This window comes from Oncorhynchus masou, chromosome 6 (genome assembly GCF_036934945.1).
Source record: "Oncorhynchus masou masou isolate Uvic2021 chromosome 6, UVic_Omas_1.1, whole genome shotgun sequence".
Lineage (NCBI taxonomy): Eukaryota > Metazoa > Chordata > Actinopteri > Salmoniformes > Salmonidae > Oncorhynchus > Oncorhynchus masou.
In genome coordinates, this window is record NC_088217.1 from 16331151 (window position 1) to 16349307 (window position 18157).

The 18157-nt window shown below is 42.0% G+C and overlaps 1 protein-coding gene across 1 annotated transcript in view; it reads left to right on the top strand.

Annotated features, from left to right (window-relative positions):
- Positions 1-8109, top strand: part of LOC135541418 (integrin alpha-5-like) — a 75890-nt gene extending 67781 nt beyond the window's left edge. Inside the window, exons 20-30 of the mRNA XM_064967654.1 lie at positions 943-1093; positions 1382-1474; positions 1763-1842; positions 2345-2425; positions 2965-3070; positions 3294-3452; positions 3661-3771; positions 5458-5571; positions 5938-6039; positions 6282-6404; positions 6823-8109. Of these exons, the coding sequence (XP_064823726.1) occupies positions 943-1093; positions 1382-1474; positions 1763-1842; positions 2345-2425; positions 2965-3070; positions 3294-3452; positions 3661-3771; positions 5458-5571; positions 5938-6039; positions 6282-6404; positions 6823-6906 (1204 nt within the window). The 3' untranslated portion in view covers positions 6907-8109. The remainder of the gene's footprint in view (positions 1-942; positions 1094-1381; positions 1475-1762; positions 1843-2344; positions 2426-2964; positions 3071-3293; positions 3453-3660; positions 3772-5457; positions 5572-5937; positions 6040-6281; positions 6405-6822) is intronic.
- The last annotated feature ends 10048 nt before the right edge of the window (positions 8110-18157 follow it).

The following is an 18157-nucleotide window of genomic DNA, read 5'->3' on the forward strand; positions in this document are numbered from 1 at the left end:
CTGAACTCTGGCCTAGTGGTTAAAGCGCTGGACTAGTAACTGAAAGGCTGAACTCTCATGGGTTGGCAGGGTAGCCTAGTGGTTAAAGCGCTGGACTAGTAACTGAAAGGCTGAACTCTCATGGGTTGGCAGGGTAGCCTAGTGGTTAGATCGTTGGCCTAGTGGTTAAAGCGTTGGACTAGTAACTGAAAGGCTACAAGTTCATATCCCTGAGCTGACAAGGTACATATCTGATGTTCTGCCCCTGAACAGGCCCACTGTTCATTGGCCGTCATTGAAAATAAGAATTTGTTCTTAACTGACTTGCCTAGTTGAATAAAGGTGTAATTATTTTGGGGGATTAACATCTCAACCAAATATTACCCACATTTCCATGTTGAAATGACTTAGTGTGACCAGTGGGAACACACTTATGAAGAGAATGAGCAGATAATGAGCATTGACTGTAGGATACACACGTATGGTAACCACCACCATTTGGAAAACATAGGATGCTTGGAGTCAAGTTTGAGACAACGTTGTGTGGTGGTTGTTTGCGGGTTAATGCTTTTTTCCTCCACTGATATTGTTACAGACAATGTCCAGCAGCTCCCTAGCAAACCTTTAATTGCTCTTCAAACATGAAAGGAGATTATTTACTAATTTATGTTCATCATATGTAAACAATGCAGATTTTTTTCTATTGTGTTATTGACTGTACGTTTGTTTATGTGTAACTGTTTGATTTTGTCACACTGCTTTGCTTTATCTTGGGCAGGTCGCAGTTGTAAATGAGAACTTGTTCTCAACTGGCCTACCAGGTTAAATAAAGGTGAAATAAAAAAATAAAAAATAAAATGCAAATTCCATGAGAGACAAAACATCTGCAACAGGCCTCGTCATGTTTGGGGAAAAAAAATAATTGTTTTATGTTGTTGTTGTATTTTCTTGTGGTTTCCTTAGCGATAGGACAGAGGTGTATCTCGGCGACGAGAACTCCCTGACCCTGACCTTCAATGCCAGGAACGAGGGAGAGGGCGGGGCCTACGAGGCAGAGCTTTACGTGGTACTGCCCACGGAGGCTGACTACAGTGGTATAGCCCGCAACAATGCGGTGAGGAAGCAACCATCTGTCCTGTCCCTCTTATGTTATGGCTAATGTTCATAATATGTTTCTAATGGAAATGACAGTGGTAAAATAACAGGTCTAAAATAATAAAGATACAATCCACGTAACAATAATTGAACTAATACCAATATAGTGTTGATACTAATGATAGCCTGATGACTAAAACAATGGTTATGATATAAATGTTTTGAGAAAACGTGGAAATGCTGTGAATTAAATTGCTGTCTTTGTCTCTCTCGCCATAATTCTGCTCGTACTGTATCTCATAAGCAGAGTCTGACTCAGCTGACCTGTAGCTACGAGGCAGAGAATCAGACCCGCTCTCTGGTCTGTGACCTGGGCAACCCTATGAAGTCTGGAACAAGTGTGAGTGGATCTTCATGGACTAACTGTTTCTTAAATTCAAATTGAGCTTCATGGTCACAAAAGGAACTATTCAATGTTGCCGCAGCAGTATGGTATTTCTGTCCGTCTGATTGTGAGTTTCTGTATGTCTTTGCAATTCTGCGTCTTTACGACTGATGCTGCGTGGTCCAGATTGATCCAGAGACTGTTAATGACTGTTTGTGCGTTTGACGGACTACCTGGCTGACAGATCTGAGGTAGCTTTATCTCTAGTGTCTGATCGCATCTCTTTTCTATGGATCTTCACAGTTGTGGGCAGGCCTCCGCTTCACTGTGCCTCGACTGAAGGACACTCACAATACAGTACAGTTTGAGCTCCAGATACGCAGGTAAGTCGCAGTTGCAGCTTCAGCAAAGAAAGTGTATAAATTACTTAGTATTTTTTGAATGTATTCATATTTAGCTGAATCTGAGTGATCCTTTTTTTTTACCCTTTTAAATATGTTTTGTTAAAAAAGTACCTAAATCCTTCTCAGTTTTTTACCTTAATTTAGTTAAGTCAGTTAAGAACAAATACTTATTTTCAATGAAGGCTGAGGAACAGTGGGTTAACTGCCTGTTCAGGTGCAGAATGACAGATTTGTACCTTGTCAGCTTGGGGGTTTGAACTTGCAACCTTCCAGTCACTATTCCATTGCTCTAACCACTAGGCTACCCTAGCTACCCTCAATACTTCCATACTTGTTACCTTGTCCTGACTGAGCTACGGTTAGGGTTAGTGGATAGTTAGTTCAAGTGTTGTTGACAGTTAGGCGAACATCTACAAACCATCTACAGTATTTGGCACAATCCAAATTAAGTGTTGCACTTGTCTGTTCTTTCTCCGCTCAGTAAAAATGAGAATAAATCCCAGAGTGATGATGAGCTCTTTCAACTGGAGGTGGCTGTGGTTGCTGATGTTATCCTACAGGGGTGAGTCATCATGGCTGGATGGACGAACGAACAAGCAAGCTAATGACTGAATGCTCTCCATCACCATCACTAATAAACATACTCCCTGTTTAGCTACACTCAAAGTGACTGGGTACCAATATATTGCAACTCAACAGCCCCAGCGACATTGTAAAATATCTTTCTTTATAAACTGGGTGTTTTGAGCCCTAACTGCTGATTGGCTGACAGCCATGGTATATCAGACTTTATACCACAGCTATGACAAAACATTTATTTCTACTGCTCAAATTACGTTGGTAACCAATTGATAATAGCAATAAGGTACCTTGGGGGTTTGTGGTATATGGCCAATATACAACAGCTAAGGGCTGTATCCAGGCACTCCGCGTTGCGTCGTGCGTAAGAACAGCCCTTAACCGTGGTATATTGGCAATATACCACACTCCCTCGGGCCTTATTGCTTGAGTACCACATTCTGTTGGGTATGTCTACTGCATCCACTCCTACTCGTTTATCCTCTTTTCCAACTTGTATCTTTCTCCTTTTCTCGATTGAAGCGTTTCTCGTCCGGACAAGCTCCTCTTCCCTCCCCCGAACTGGAGGATGAGCCACAGCCTACAAGAGGAGCAGGATGTTGGGCCTGAGATCCAGCATGTGTACGAGGTACTCAGCGTGTGCCACGAGAGTTGATTTTGTGTTGTGTTTATTTTTATTAAGTGGAGTCAAATAGGGATAGGTTGTTAAACAAATGCTTATCTTCTTAGCTTCCTGGTACAGTATGCTGACTTGGGTTATCTCTCGCTCTCTCTTCCTCACTCTCTCCTCCTCTGTCTCTTCTTCTCTCTCTCTTCCTCTTTCTCTCTCTCTCTGTTTCTCTCTCTTTCAGTTGGTGAACAACGGGCCCAGTATGATCAGTCAGTCAGTGCTGGAGCTGCGCTGCCCTCTGAAATCTCAGGGTCACGACCTTTTGTACCCTCTGGAGGTCATCACTCAGGGACCACTCGACTGCAGCTCCAACCACACCCTCAATGCACTGAAGCTCAAGGTGAGGGACAGACTTACACACATACATACAAAAGGACCTGCTTATATAATACTTCCACAAGCACTCATCCCAGATACTGTATACATTCACGCCCACCCCTGATACCTTGTCTTTTACTTTGTGTAGTGTCATATCATTCACACTATTTATACCAAGGATATGCAGTGGTCCAGTGGTACCCAGATAACTATTCTGTGTGTGTTGCCAGCTCCAGCCTCCTACAACAGAGCAGCCACCCTCACCACTGACAGCCAGCCCTGAACACCACGTCCAGAGGAGAGAGGTCTACAGGGATCCTCTGGATGAACAAGGAAACCTGGTGAGATAACCTGGTGTGTGTCTGTGTTTTGGGGAAGGGTGGTTGGTGGGGTTCTACAGTCACCTCTGGTATGTGCAGTTAGTGTGATGTTGTTGGCATGTACTGTGAGAGCAATTAATGCTGAAACCGATAAAGACCGATAAAAAAACAGAACTAGCTACAGATTCTTCAAATGGAAACATGACTATGCACGCACACACACAGCCATCCACTGACAGGACTAACCCCACTCTCAGTCCCTACAGTGTTATAAAGCCAGCCAGTAGTGCCTCCCGAGAGCTGTTCATCTGATCCCCCATATGAAGACCGGGAGATGTTTTCCCTTATTTTTTCCTTTATTTTTCTGTCACGTGATAACCACCCCCACCCCACCACATACTCATCTTGTTTAGGGGTTCGACATGCCTAACCCATGTGGCGTCAACACTGACACACGGCCTCAGAGGTCTATTGACTCTGAAAACAGTAAAACAGCAGATAGCTGCTGTTAAATGAAGTCACTTGGCACTTGGTCTGGGAGCAGAGAAGCTAGAGAGTATAGTGGTGATAATGGTGGTGTCTTATGGGAATGTATTGGCCTGCCTAACCTTTTCTCTTCCTGAAGTCATTGTCTATTATTCTTTTGTATTTATGTTCGTAGTTTTTCATCGCAGAATGAAGTCTCTGTTTTTGAGTCAAGGATTTCGTTTCATGTCCTAACAATAACCTCATGAGCTGAATTACAACAGAAAGAAACATGAAAATCCATCCATGGTTTCCCCTAGTACCGCAAAACACAAACCAAAGGGAAATTATTTTATTGTGAAAGGAGATGAGGATATCTATCATAATAAGCTCTGATCATAATTATACGTTGTAGAGAATTCATTTTATGTGAAATAAATGTCTCCCGCTCTTTGTTTTTGTCCTCTTACATTCTCCACCCGATTATTCATTCCTCCTTTCAAAAACGAATGACCACAGAACAATTAATAACCATGGCTCCTCATTTTACACCAAGGACACAAAACTACAAACTAGTGTCATTCCCTTTCATTAAAAGCAATGGGAATCTCTCTCTACCAAAACCTAAAAGTTAACTATCCTGTGTCTCCAGATTTCTACGAAACATTACCTATAATTAATTACAATTATGAGTTATATACTTTAACTTTATTTCTTTTTAGGTATGTTAAAAAGCAGCTTTTCTGTGTTGTAATGGTGTGGGTGTACCCCAACAACAGAATGGTTCGGGCGTATAACGGTTATTCAAAATATTCAGGACACTGATTGACCAGCTCAGCCAATGAGGCAGAATGACATTATTCTCTATGAGGAAATAGCAAGCATTTTTTTAAATGGTCTGTTTGCAAAACAGGTTTAAGGTGGGGTTTTTTGTGTGTTTTTTTCTCCAATTTATACTTTGGCCACAAAGACGAGTCAACATTTTTTGGGTATGAGTTAACAGAATATTAACTTTTAAAAGTATGATTTTCCCTGGACAGTTACCTTAAAGATACATTATGGAAGTTGAGTTACTAATTGTTTACCTCCAATTTGTTCTTGAATGATACCCCAGAATAAAAAGTTCTGTATAGCCTCTTGTACTGCTCACAATCACAGGCTGTTAGCTGGAACTGTTTGTGAAACTGATTAATTGTAATGCACTGGTGGTCTGTATTGATGACTGTGTTCCTTCCTCCATAGTCGTGTTCTACCGCTGAGTGCTGGAGGCTGCGCTGTCATGTCGGGTTACTGGAGAGAGGAAGCAGTGTCATTCTGACCGTCCGCTCACGCATCTGGCCTGAGGCCTTCCTTGAGGTGAGAGAGCGTGACTGTAGTTTGTTCTGCTGTCATGTCCTGTATTCTCCTTCTCCTCATATTAAATGGTCATTTGAATAGCACATGTACTGTATATTCTGTTATGTATATCAAATGTGATTGAATTTGGTATTAACAATCCTTATGATGATGTAGTATTAGTACTATAATACTACTGCTATTAGTAGTAGTACAACAAAAAAATAATGAAAGAGATACCGATAAATCGCAAGTCTGTGGTACAATGCCGCCCTCTCCTGGTAGTGAACTTTTACAGCGAAAGATATTTGGTCATTTGGTACACACTTTGGCAATATATTTAAAATGATTTATTCAACTCATTCTTTCTTTGGACAAATGCTGCAGAGGGCATACAAGCAGTATGTTCTGGAGTGTTCTGTGGAGTACGGAGTCGAGAAGATGCCCTATTCCATCGCTCCCAAACTCAAACCCAGTGGATCCAAGAAGGCAAGCGCTGTTTTATTCTGCCCTTTATATAATCATGTGTTCGTTGACCTTTATGGTATGGATGCTTTAGGCCCGTCCTGTCTGTGTGATTTGGGATATCGTTTGAAAATGTGCACACAAAACATTAAAAAACCTTTGAGTAATGTCACGTTTAGATTTTATATCAACTATTTTTTTATATCAACTATTCTTTCAAGTGATTTCTCATTTCCCCATGGTAAGAACATGTTTTTGTGTTGCAGGTCCTGACTCCAGTGATGTGGAACAAGCCAGACAGCCAGTACATGGTACCACTGTGGATCATCATTCTGGCCATACTGGCTGGATTGCTGCTGCTCGCCCTGGTCATATATGTACTCTACAAGGTAAAGGTGGCCACGTGAAGGACAAACTTAGCACACTAAATTACAAGCATGTAATGTCATAATGCTTGTTAACTGTTTATGATTGAGAATCTGTCATATAACCAGATGATGTCTTAGCATATCACATTTTGGTTGTTATATGGTCAGGCAACTACATTACAATCTATCTTTTTTTACTTCCTTTCACAACCAGTATACAACCTGACCATGATACCACCAGTTGTAGGTGGTAGCATCAAATGGTATCTAAAAAAACATTAGATAAGATCAAGTGTTTAAAATTTGACAGTCTTGAAAGTGGATGTTGGTAGCAAATAACGATGAACTACAAACTAACTAAACTGTCTGTTGCAATGAGGACTATTCATGTAATTATTACCTTATTACCTAAGTCTCCTTTCTCTTTCAATCATTCCAGTTGGGCTTCTTCAAACGATCCAATCCTTATGATACGGCCATGGAGAAAGCTCAACTCAAACCACATGCTTCTTCTGAGGCCTAAACCATGGACCATCCCAGACGTCGTTTTGAAAACTGGAAAGGCATTGCGTAGGACTTAACTCTAAACAAACCACAGAATACTCATGTATGAAAGGAAGTCCATCCATAGGATGAGTACCACTGGGACCTCAATGGCATTCAGCCTTCTTCTGCACTGAAATGCTGAAGCAGGCAAACCCACAATGAGATGTCTGGCCTGCATTATTAGAGCTATCCTGAAAACGGGCAAATTTTGCGTACGGTTGCATAGACAATGTCTTTAAAATCCAGCTTTTTGCTTTGATGTAGGGAAATATCCATCAAAGTAGCAACCCTGGCTGAGGCAATGGAGCATTTATTCAATTGTTTGAGTCACCAAATGTGTCTTTACCTATGAGGTGAGAATGTTGGGGAAGGTGTGCTATTGAACGATAACAGCCAAAGTCCTCTGAATGCTAGGAGCAGAAATAGACTCAAAGTGTATCAGTCAATTTAACATTTGTTTTCTCAATGTCACAAAAACACATTGATGCTGTTTGCTACTCCAAATGGCCTTACTTTGTCCCAAAATAGACCATCTCTGACCCTGATGGCAAGTTAACATTGCCCACCGTCTGCAAACAGGTGTTACTACTACTAATAGGTGCGTGTCGACCATCAGTTAGTCAGGGTCATTGTGCTGTTGGACAGCTGGCAGTATATCACCATATCTGCCAACACAAGTGCGATTTCAGATTTTCTACAGTGTAGTGCTGCCTCACAGCCACCAGTTTAACGATGAGGGCTTGCTAGCTGGACAGAGGTCCGAGATTCTTTAAGAGGAAACGCACCTGGCCTTTTTGCTTTAACATATGATCTGTCATGTTCTTTCTGATCCATTTTGTTACTATGCAACTTGACCACATTTGTAAATACAGTGCTAGAAGTTTTTAGATAATTGTTACAGTTGAAGGATATAACCTCACATCCCCTAATCACTATTTATAACACGTTTTTGTGCATTCAACCAAATGAATTTGATCATACTTAAGGATATTTTTCTTTGTTTTGAGCGGATGTATATTTCAAAGTAGTACATTTATAATTTTGTGAAGAGTATATCAAACTGCATTGGAAATATGTTTTTCTGTGAAATAATTCCCTCCCATGTTGGGAGCTGCCATGGCTTTTTCATGTTGTTTTGCTGTTGATGACTAAAATTAAATTACCATTTTATTTGACCCTATCCAAATACAGATGACATATTTAATTTGTTGCAGTATTTTTTATGCACAGCAGGAAATGCAAAAGGCTTCTAAAGTTTGTCATTTCCACTTTTAAAAACGTAATTTGCGCTAACTGAAAATGTATCAACCCCTACAAAAAAAATGCCATTAATTATAATCCACATAATTATAATTTATTTCCTGTTGCTGGAATTGGAATAGTTGTTGATAACTTTGCAAATGCTATTGTATATAGGCCTAAATAGCATTATTGATAATATATGAGTGACAACATATGGTCACATTTAATTTGCTCCATTAAACCTAACCTTTGGAATGACTTTGCTAGTAACAATGACTCTATTCAGCTTTAAAGTGGAGAACTTTCAACAATCATTCTCACGGTAGTGTAATGCCTGCTCCTTCTCTTCCCTTTGGGGGCGCCAGGCTGCCCTGCATTATGTACTCCTGCCACCATCATTACGCACACCTGCCTTCCCTGGTCATGCGCATCAGCGAATTATTGGACTCCCCTGGACTCAATCACCTGTTTATTACCTCTCCTATATGTGTCAGTTCCCCAGCTCTGTTCCCCACTGCTGCATTGATTGTCTTACGCCTGTGTTTTACCCGGTTCTGACGCTGTTCCTGTCCTGTTTTCATGTCTGTTCCGATTAAATGTTGACTCCTCGTACCTGCTTCTCTTCTCCCGCGTCTTTCCTAACAGCAGCCATCAAATTAAACATCTGGGACTGCTGGCGGTTTGGTTAGTGGTGACGTCGGGTCCAGGGGCTGCTGCCGATGGAACTGGGGGTGCCTTAGCTGGATCGTTGGGCTTCCATGCCCTAGCCGGCTCGAGAGGTTTCCTTGCCCCAGTTGGCACGGAAGACGCCCATCCCACGTCAGGCCTCAGCCGGATCTTCAGGTTTTTACGCACAGCCAGCTCCTCAGGCTGCTATATCTTAGCTGGATTATCAGGCTCCCACGTCTCAGCAGGATCGATAGGCTTTCATGCCTCAGCTGGATCGCCAGGCGCCTATGCCTTAGCCGGCTCACCAGACTCCCACGCCTCTGTCGGTTTGACGGGATTTTACGCCCAGCCGGCTTGTCCAGCGCCGTGCCTTGGCCGGCCCGTCAGGCTCGCCCAGATGGGACGCGGGGTGGAGCCCCTGGGGGCTACTGCTCTTCCCCCCTGAAGTTCGATGGCGCCAGTCTGCCCTGCATTACTCACTCCTGCCACTCTCATTACACACACCTGCCTTCCCTCGTCACAGGTATCAGCAAATTATTGGACTCACCTGGACTCAATCACCTGTTTATTACCTCTCCTATATGTGTCAGTTCCCTGCTCTGTTCCCGCTGCTGCATTGATTTTCTTACGGCTGTGTTTTACACGATTCTGTTCCTGTCCTGTTTTTCCTCGTACCTGCTTCTCTTCTCCAGCATCATTCCTAACAGGTAGCATATTGGTAATAGCCAGTGAGAAATATCATAGCTAAACAGTGCTGGGTTTGGTTAAAACCCTGGATGGGAGACCAAAGGGGGTAGCTGTAGATGATCAATTCTCCAGTAGGAGGTAATGCCCATGTAAGGGAGTGTGTAACTGGCGGCAGGGAAGTCAGGCGTAGGAGAGAAAAACTGGGTAATCAACGGATCAGTTTTATTCATTAAACCACCGGAAACCAGAACAACAAACAAATGGGTACAAAACCCTTCGAGCACCAGAGAAAACGTGCACATGCACATGCACTTACAATAAACAATTCCACACAAAGACATGGGGGAACAGAGGGTTAAATACACAACATGTAATGAGGGAAATGAGACCAGGTGTGTGGGAAGACGACAAAACAAAAGGAAAATGAAAGTGGATCGATGATGGCTAGAAGACCGGCGACGCCGAGCGCCACCAGAACAAGGAAAGGAAACGACTTCGCTGGAAGTTGTGTCAGCCCAGAATATTGTTTTTTTATGATAATGAATATAACATTGAAGATCTGATGTTTTAAAGGTAAAAATTCATATTTTTGTGTGTTGGAATATCTAGTCAGTTATTTCATATGAATTCTGGTCCAGCTGTGTTGTGGCATGAGGTGGTTCTTCAGTACACGCATGTTGTGTGACAAGGGGTGGATACTTATGAATTTCATTTTGGTGATTAGAAGGGATAACAATGAAGCTAAGTAATAACTGTGATTGTGTCACGCCTTGGTCTTAGTATTTTGTGTTTTCGTTAATTAGTTGGTCAGGCCAGGGTGTGACATGGGTTTATGTTGTTGTATTTCATAGTGTTTTTTTTTGTAGTATTTGGGATTGCGGCTGAGTAGGGGTGTTGTATAGGTTTGGCTGCCTGAGGCGGTTCTCGTCAGGTGATTCTCGTTGTCTCTGATTGGGAACCGTATTTAGGTAGCCAGGGTTTCACTTTGTATTTCGTGGGTGATTGTTCCTGTCTCTGTGTTAGTGTTCACCAGACAGGCTGTATAGGTTTTTCACGTTCCGTTTGTTGTTTTTTGTATTTATAAGTTATTTCGTGTATCGTCATTTGTTCCATTAAAAACATGAGTAACCAACACGCTGCATTTCGGTCCGACTTTCTTTCGACAAACGAAGAACGCCGTTACAGATTGAGTGTAGATGATATGGATTATATATCATTACATTGTCTGTTGAAATTTCACCCTAAAAACAAAGTTGGTAACTTTTTTCAAATCCAATGTATTTGCCACGTATATGCTGCGTCACAATACGTTGACAAATGATTGTGAAACAGAGTTGATTCAACCAGTTTGTGCCCAGTGGGTATGCAGCAAGGCTGATGTAGGCTACTGTGATCTAATCACCTCTTCCGTTTTACTTCCGTATTATCCTCCAGGAAGACTATCTGCTGCTATCGCAACATGGGGATCCTAATAAAATACCAAATGTCAAAAACCTTTTGAATGAGCTTTACGATTATATCATGAAATTTGTGAAAACACCATAATTTCATATAAACAATGAGTGTACAAAACATTAAGAACACCTTACTAATATTGTGTTTTTTGCCCTCAGGAACAACCTCAATTCATCGGGGCGTGAACTCTACAATGTGTCGAAAGCGTTCGGGGCATGTTGATTCCAATGCTTCCCACAGTTGTGTCAAGTTGGCTGGATGTCCTTTGTGTGGTGGACCATTCTTGATACACACGGGAAACTGTTGAGCATGAAAAACAGAGAGCTGTGTAAGGACATCAGGGATAAAATTGTAGACCTGCACAAGGCTGGGATGGGCTTACAGGACAATAGGCAAGCAGCTTGGTGAGAAGGCAACAACTGTTGGCGCAATTATTAGAAAATGGAAGAAGTTCAAGATGACGGTCAATCACCCTCGGTCTGGGGCTCCATGCAAGATCTCACCTTGTGGGGCATCAATGATCATGAGGAAGGTGAGGGATCAGCCTAGAACTACACGGCACGACCTGGTCAATGACCTGAAGAGAACTGGGAAAGAAAACCAAAGAAAACCATTAGTAACGCATGGGGGTGGAAACATCATTCTTTGGGGATGCTTTTCTGCAAAGGGGACAGGACGACTGCACCGTATTGAGGGGAGGATATATGGGGCCATGTATCACGAGATCTTGGCCAACAACCTCCTTCCCTCAGTAAGAGCATTGAAGATGGGTCGTGGCTGGGTCTTCCAGCATGACAACAACCCGAAACACACAGCCAGGGCAACTAAGGAGTGGTTCCGTAAGAAGCATCTCAAGGTCCTGGAGTGGCCTAGCCAGTCTCCAGACCTGAACCCAATAGAAAATCTTTGGAGGGAGCTGAAAGTCCGTATTGTCCAGCGACAGCCCCGAAACCTGAACGATCTGGAGAAGGTCTGTATGGAGAAGTGGGCCAAAATCCCTGCTGCAGTGTGTGCAAACCTGGTCAAGAACTGCAGGAAACGTATGATCTCTGTAATTGCAAACAAAGGTTTCTGTACCAAATATTAAGTTCTGCTTTTCTGATGTATCAAATACTTATGTCATGCAATAAAATGCAAATTAATTACTTAAAAATCATACAATGTGACTTTCTGGATTTTTGTTTTAGATTCCGTCTCTCACAGTTGAAGTGTACCTATGATAAAAAATTACAGACCTCTACATGCTTTGTAAGTAGGGAAACCTGCAGTGTATCAAATACTTGTTCTCCCCACTGTATATTGTACTCTTTACCATCTACTGCATCCTGCCTATACCGTTCGGCCATCGCTCATCCATATATCTTTATGTACATATTCTTATTAATTCCTTTACACTTGTGTGTATAAGGTAGTTGTTGTGAAATTGTTAGATTACTTGTTAGATATTGTCATGACATTGGCCTGGGGGTAGGTTTATGACCCCCCCCCCCATAAATACCTTTCTCCCTTCCCTCTCTCTCTTGACTCTACAGAAGGACTCTTGAAGAGCCTTTGTTAAACATATAGAGTCTGGGAATATCTAAAGGTGGGGAGAAAGGAACCATATTTCGGTGATCCAACCAGTTGAAAATATGCGTTGGTACTTAATGAATATGATGTCAGTTCGGTTGTCATCTGAGACATGACATAAACTGTATCTTGGAATGTCTACACATTACAGTTATCAGATTCACATGAAATTGTTGTGCAATTTAAATGTTTAAATATGAAACTATTTGTGATAAGATTAAATGTAATCTTAGCTTCCAAATGAGAGAATTGGGTTTTCATAAGGTTAAAGCTCTGCTCAATCAGTGGCCCGCCCCTGTGAAGAGACATTGGTTATAAACTATGAAACATACCCTTCTCTCCCTCCACTATATAAGCCCTTTACGAAAATATAACTTTCTGTTCCGATGACATTTAGGGCAACAATCCTATGTTGAAAGTGTTCAGATAGTAAGCTGTTCAGATGACATTAGGGCGACAGTCCTATGTTGAAAGTGTTCAGATAGTAAGCTGTTCAGATGACATTAGGGCGACAGTCCTATGTTGAAAGTGTTCAGATAGTAAGCTGTTCCGATGACATTAGGGCGACAGTCCTATGTTGAAAGTGTTCAGACAGTAAGCTGTTCAGATGACATTAGGGCGACAGTCCTATGTTGAAAGTGTTCAGACAGTAAGCTGTTCAGATGACATTAGGGCGACAGTCCTATGTTGAAAGTGTTCAGATAGTAAGCTGTTCAGATGACATTAGGATAAAGACCACCTACAGAACTAAGCCAACCTCAGCAAGAACCTAGCGAAATTAGCATAGAATTTCAATGTGAAGGTGACGACCTCCATGCTGAAAGGATGAATTTCGACTATACCAGCCAGAATATAGCATGAGCTAAAAGTATGGCAACCAGGTATAAACTTTGAACTCTTATTCACTCCAGAAGTGATACCTCCTAGCCGTTGAGTTGTCAGCGGCCACTGTAAACGTGGGCTAGGAAAGGACGGACAAAGGGTTTGTTCTAACAAACAACACGACACTACTAAGTATCCAGTTGACCACCATAGACACTCTTCAAAGGACAAGGAAGATCTCTGTTGGGCAACACGGCCAGCATCTACGACCAACCTACCGAAGCGCAGCTCAGAGTAAATATTTATTGCATTCTCCTTTTTCAAATGGGCGGTAATTTAGAATGCAAAAGATACTGTATTGACGATAGTATTGACCCTCTGTTCCTCAGTCTTCCCGCTCTTTCACTCAAACCCAACCCCCTTTCCTTTGTGTAACCAGCTGTCATGTAACCAGCTGTCATTCTGTGTTTATGTAATTCTGTGTGATTATTTAGGTATTTACTAAATAAATAATTAAACCAAAGTTTGTATTGCTGATTAAACTTGTAAGCCAGAGTTCGTGAAGATAACCAAGAATTATACGATGTTCAGATGAGACTGAAATAAGGTGACGATTAATATTGACTGCTATTGATGTAAAAGATTAATAGGTCTTTAAGAGTTTATTCAGAAGATAACAGGTCTATAAACATTATTTCGTGGTGCCCTGACTTTCTAGTTAATTATCTACCTGATTAGCTTAATCAGGTAATATTAATTACAGAGAAATGATTTTATAGAATAGCATGTCATATCACTTAATCCGGCATAGCCAAAGACACGACAATATTACTGCATGGTCGGAACTAGAAACACAAGCATTTTGCTACAATCGCATTAACCAATGCTTACCATGTGTCTGTGACCAATAAAATTAGATTTGATGTACATGTTTTCCTGGCATATTACATAATTTATGCAGCAGCATACAAGACATTTTTGTATGTGCTCACCTGAACAAGAAGATGGCTCGGCAGTCCTTTGTGGGCAAATTTTGTCATCAAACTTTGTCATCAAAGTCTGGCATTCTCTGGAACTTGGAAAAACTAACTGGGAACTTGGAAAAAACAAGGTGGAATCATGATGACGTCAGTGATCTTCGGGTCATAGCTCTAGAAAGAGGCCCGAGTTCCCGATTTACAATTCTGAGTTGTTCAAAACTTATTTTCCCAGTCGGAGATAGTTTTTTCCTGAGTTCCCAATTCTCTTGAACTCATTGAAGTCAGATTTCCCGGATTGACAGCAGGGCCAATATTGAATGTTTATCATTTTAAGCTTGGAAAAGAGACCCTTCTTGGAACTCCCCATCCCGGATCCGGGATTGTGACTAAAGCCTCAGGCTTATTAGCATAACGCAACGTTAACGATTTCTGAAAATCGCAAATAAAATGAAAATAATGCGTCTGCTCTCAAGCTTAGCCTTTTCTTAACAACACTGTCATCTCAGATTTTCAAAATATGCTTTTGAACCATAGAAATTGACTAATTTGTGTAAGAGTATGCAAAGCTAGCATAGCATTTTGAGTAGCATTTAGCACGCAACATTTTCACAAAAACCAGATAACCAAATAAATAAAATCATTTACCTTTGAAGAGCTTCTGATGTTTTCAATGAGGAGACTCTCAGTTACATACCAAATGCGCAGTTTTGCCTGAAAGCGTCTGTGTGTAGGAGAAATCGTTCCGTTTTCTACATTGCGTCTGGCTACCGAAACGAACCGAAAATTCAGTCACCTACAACGTAAAACTTTTTCCGAATTAACTCCATAATATCGACCGAAACATGGCAAACGTTGTTTGGAATCAATCCTCAAGGTGTTTTTTCACATATCTCTTCATTGATATATCGTTCGTGGAAGCTTGCTTTCCTCTCTGAATCCCATGGAAAAATACTGGCAGCTGACTTTTGCTCACCAATTTCGGCGCAGGACACCGGGCGGACACCTGGTAAATGTGGTCTCTTATGGTCAATCTTCCAATGATCTGCCTACAAATACGTCACAATGCTGCAGACACCTTGGGGAAACGACAGAAAGGGTTGACTCACTCCTCTCGCATTCACAGCCATATAAGGAGACAATGGAAAACAGAGCCTCAAAAATCCTGCTCTTTTCCTGGATGCCGTCTCATCTTGGTTTTGCCTGAAGCTCACGTTCTAGGGCACGCACAGAAAATATCTTGGTAGTTCTGGACACGTCAGAGTGTTTTCTTTCGAAAGCTATCAATTATATGCATAGTCGAGCATCTTTTTGTGACAAAATATCTTGTTTAAAACGGGAACGTTTTTCATCCAAAAATGAAATAGCGCCCCCAGAGCATCAACAGGTTAAACCCAGACTTGGGACCACACTACCACTCCACTGAATAGCAGGCTAGTGATTGCTTTGCAGTGCTTGTAGTTAGCCGCTGATTCCCTCCAAACCACTCATTGTTGAATTTGCGATTTCCAAATTGTTGTGTAATGTTTATGTCCAATGGCTGATGAGCACCGATACGGGTGGCAGCACCCAAGGGGCTTGAATTTTTGAGTTGTAGCATTAGATTTGGGGGGGGATGTAGTGTCCTCATGAGTGACAGAACACTGAGCCAATCACGGCGCAACTAGAGAACATTATCAACCCCTACTGTATTTTCTGCTGGCTGCCCCACCACCACAGAAAGTGCTGAGCTAGGCTGAAACACCTGCATTTTGGAGCTGCCTTATTCGTATGCAGCTTTATTAATGCAATGCTTGTTTCTTTTTTGACATTGTTTGCAAACTGATACGTGACATGTATTAATGCTGTCAGGACCCGGTTACGAACCTGGGTCTCCGGAGTGAGAAACAGTCACTTAACCAACTGAGCCACGAATAGTCAGCAGAACCCAGAAGATGAGGCAGACACAGCAGTACTTGAGACGGTGTATTTAATAAAGTAAAAAGTGAAGTCCTTCAGGAAAACATGTAACTCCACAACCTCAAAAGGAATTCCACAAGAACAAGGTAATCCACAAGGTAATCCTCCAAGACAAAAAGGTAAATCCACAAGGTGGTAGGTAAAGCATAAAAAGCCTCAAAAGATACTCAAAAATAAATAAACAAGAACAAAAAACAGAATTCCACAAGAGCGTCCACCGGGATCAACAAGAGTACACAGAATACTAGGGCTGGGTGCTAACATACAAACACAGAGCAAAGAACTGAGGGAAACTAAGGGTTTAAATACAATCAGGGGAAACGAGGCACAGGTGCAAATAATAATGGGGATCAAGGGAAAGCAAAAGGTCAAAAAGCACAATGGGGGCATCTAGTGACCAAAAACCGGAACAACCCTGGCCAAATCCTGACAAATGCCAAAATAACATGCAAAATAGGCAAGCCCCCCGCCAATTTGTTTTGTTTTGTTTAATTTAATTTAGCTAAAAAGGTGGGTCTCAAAACCCCACCTGCCCTGAATGATGGGTCGCCACTGTCTCACATTATCAACGTTACCGTTCGTTTGTGTCACGACTTCTGCCGAAGTCGTTGCCTCTCCTTGTTCGGGCGGTGCTCGGCGTTCGACGTCACCGGTCTTCTAGCCATCATTGATCCTTTTTTCATTTTCCATTGGTTTTGTCTTGTCTTCCCACACACCTGTTTTCAATCCCATTCATTACCTGTTGTGTATTTAACCCTCTGTTTCCCCTCATGTCTTTGTCAGAGATTGTTTTATTGTCAGTATAGTGTGATTGTTGCATAGTTGCGCGTCGGGTCCTCGTACCCATGTTTGTTTGTTCATTTATTGTTATGGAGCATACTCCTGGAACTTTACTAAAAGACTCCATTTTACACTCAGTTTGACTCTCCTGCGCCTGACTTCCCTGCCACCTATTACACCTATGCATGACAGTTTGAGGTTTCTTTTTACAGTCTATGGCTCGAGGAAACTTTGCAGACACAGTGATCTGAGCAACAAAAAAATTACTTTGGGAAAGGGTAAAGTCTGCAAAACTTAGTTTACTCTGTTCGTAACAGATTGTAGTTTTGGGAACAGCAAACTGCATTGAGATCAAATGTTTCATCAATGAGAAAATTTGCACAATGTCGGCCAAAATCCATCTCGTTCCATCTTCTCCTACTGCCTGGCCACTGAGCTTCCTCTCCCTACCATATTTGGTAGTGAACTATACATCCGGTGAAATATCTATCTGTGGCTTTATCGTTGTTGTTTTTTACAGAAATGTTTGGTGATTGACTAGGGGTGTGTCTGAAATTCAATCTGGAGTGCCAGAGTGAATTTATGAACGCACCCTTGGAATGCCTTGGAGATTGAGATCGACCGGTTAGTGACAACTGCTCTAAGCTAACAGACTGCATTAGAGCCACTGTTCTAAGATTTGACTAGATGGGATACAGCTTTTGTCAGATTTAACTTTTCATAGCATGTTAGGAGAAGTTGCAAAGTAAGTTAGGAGAAATAACGTAGGCGTTTAGGATAATTAGATTATAATTCAACTTGACGTTAATTTGACAAAAGCTATATCCCTTCTAGCCATGACCCCTGTTCCACTCTGAGCAGTGGTCTCCAGTTGCTCCTTTTCACTGGGGGAGGATGGGGGGAAGGGGAGTTTGTTGCCATGCAACAGGGGAAGGATGGACCTTGATGGTAGGAGGGGACCTCTTTGGTTTACAGGTCCCTCTGGAAGGAAAGCGGGTCAGAGACAGCCAGGGGTAGGATGTTTGGAGCAGTTGGGGTGACATCAGGAGTGGTGGCCAGAGAGCTAGA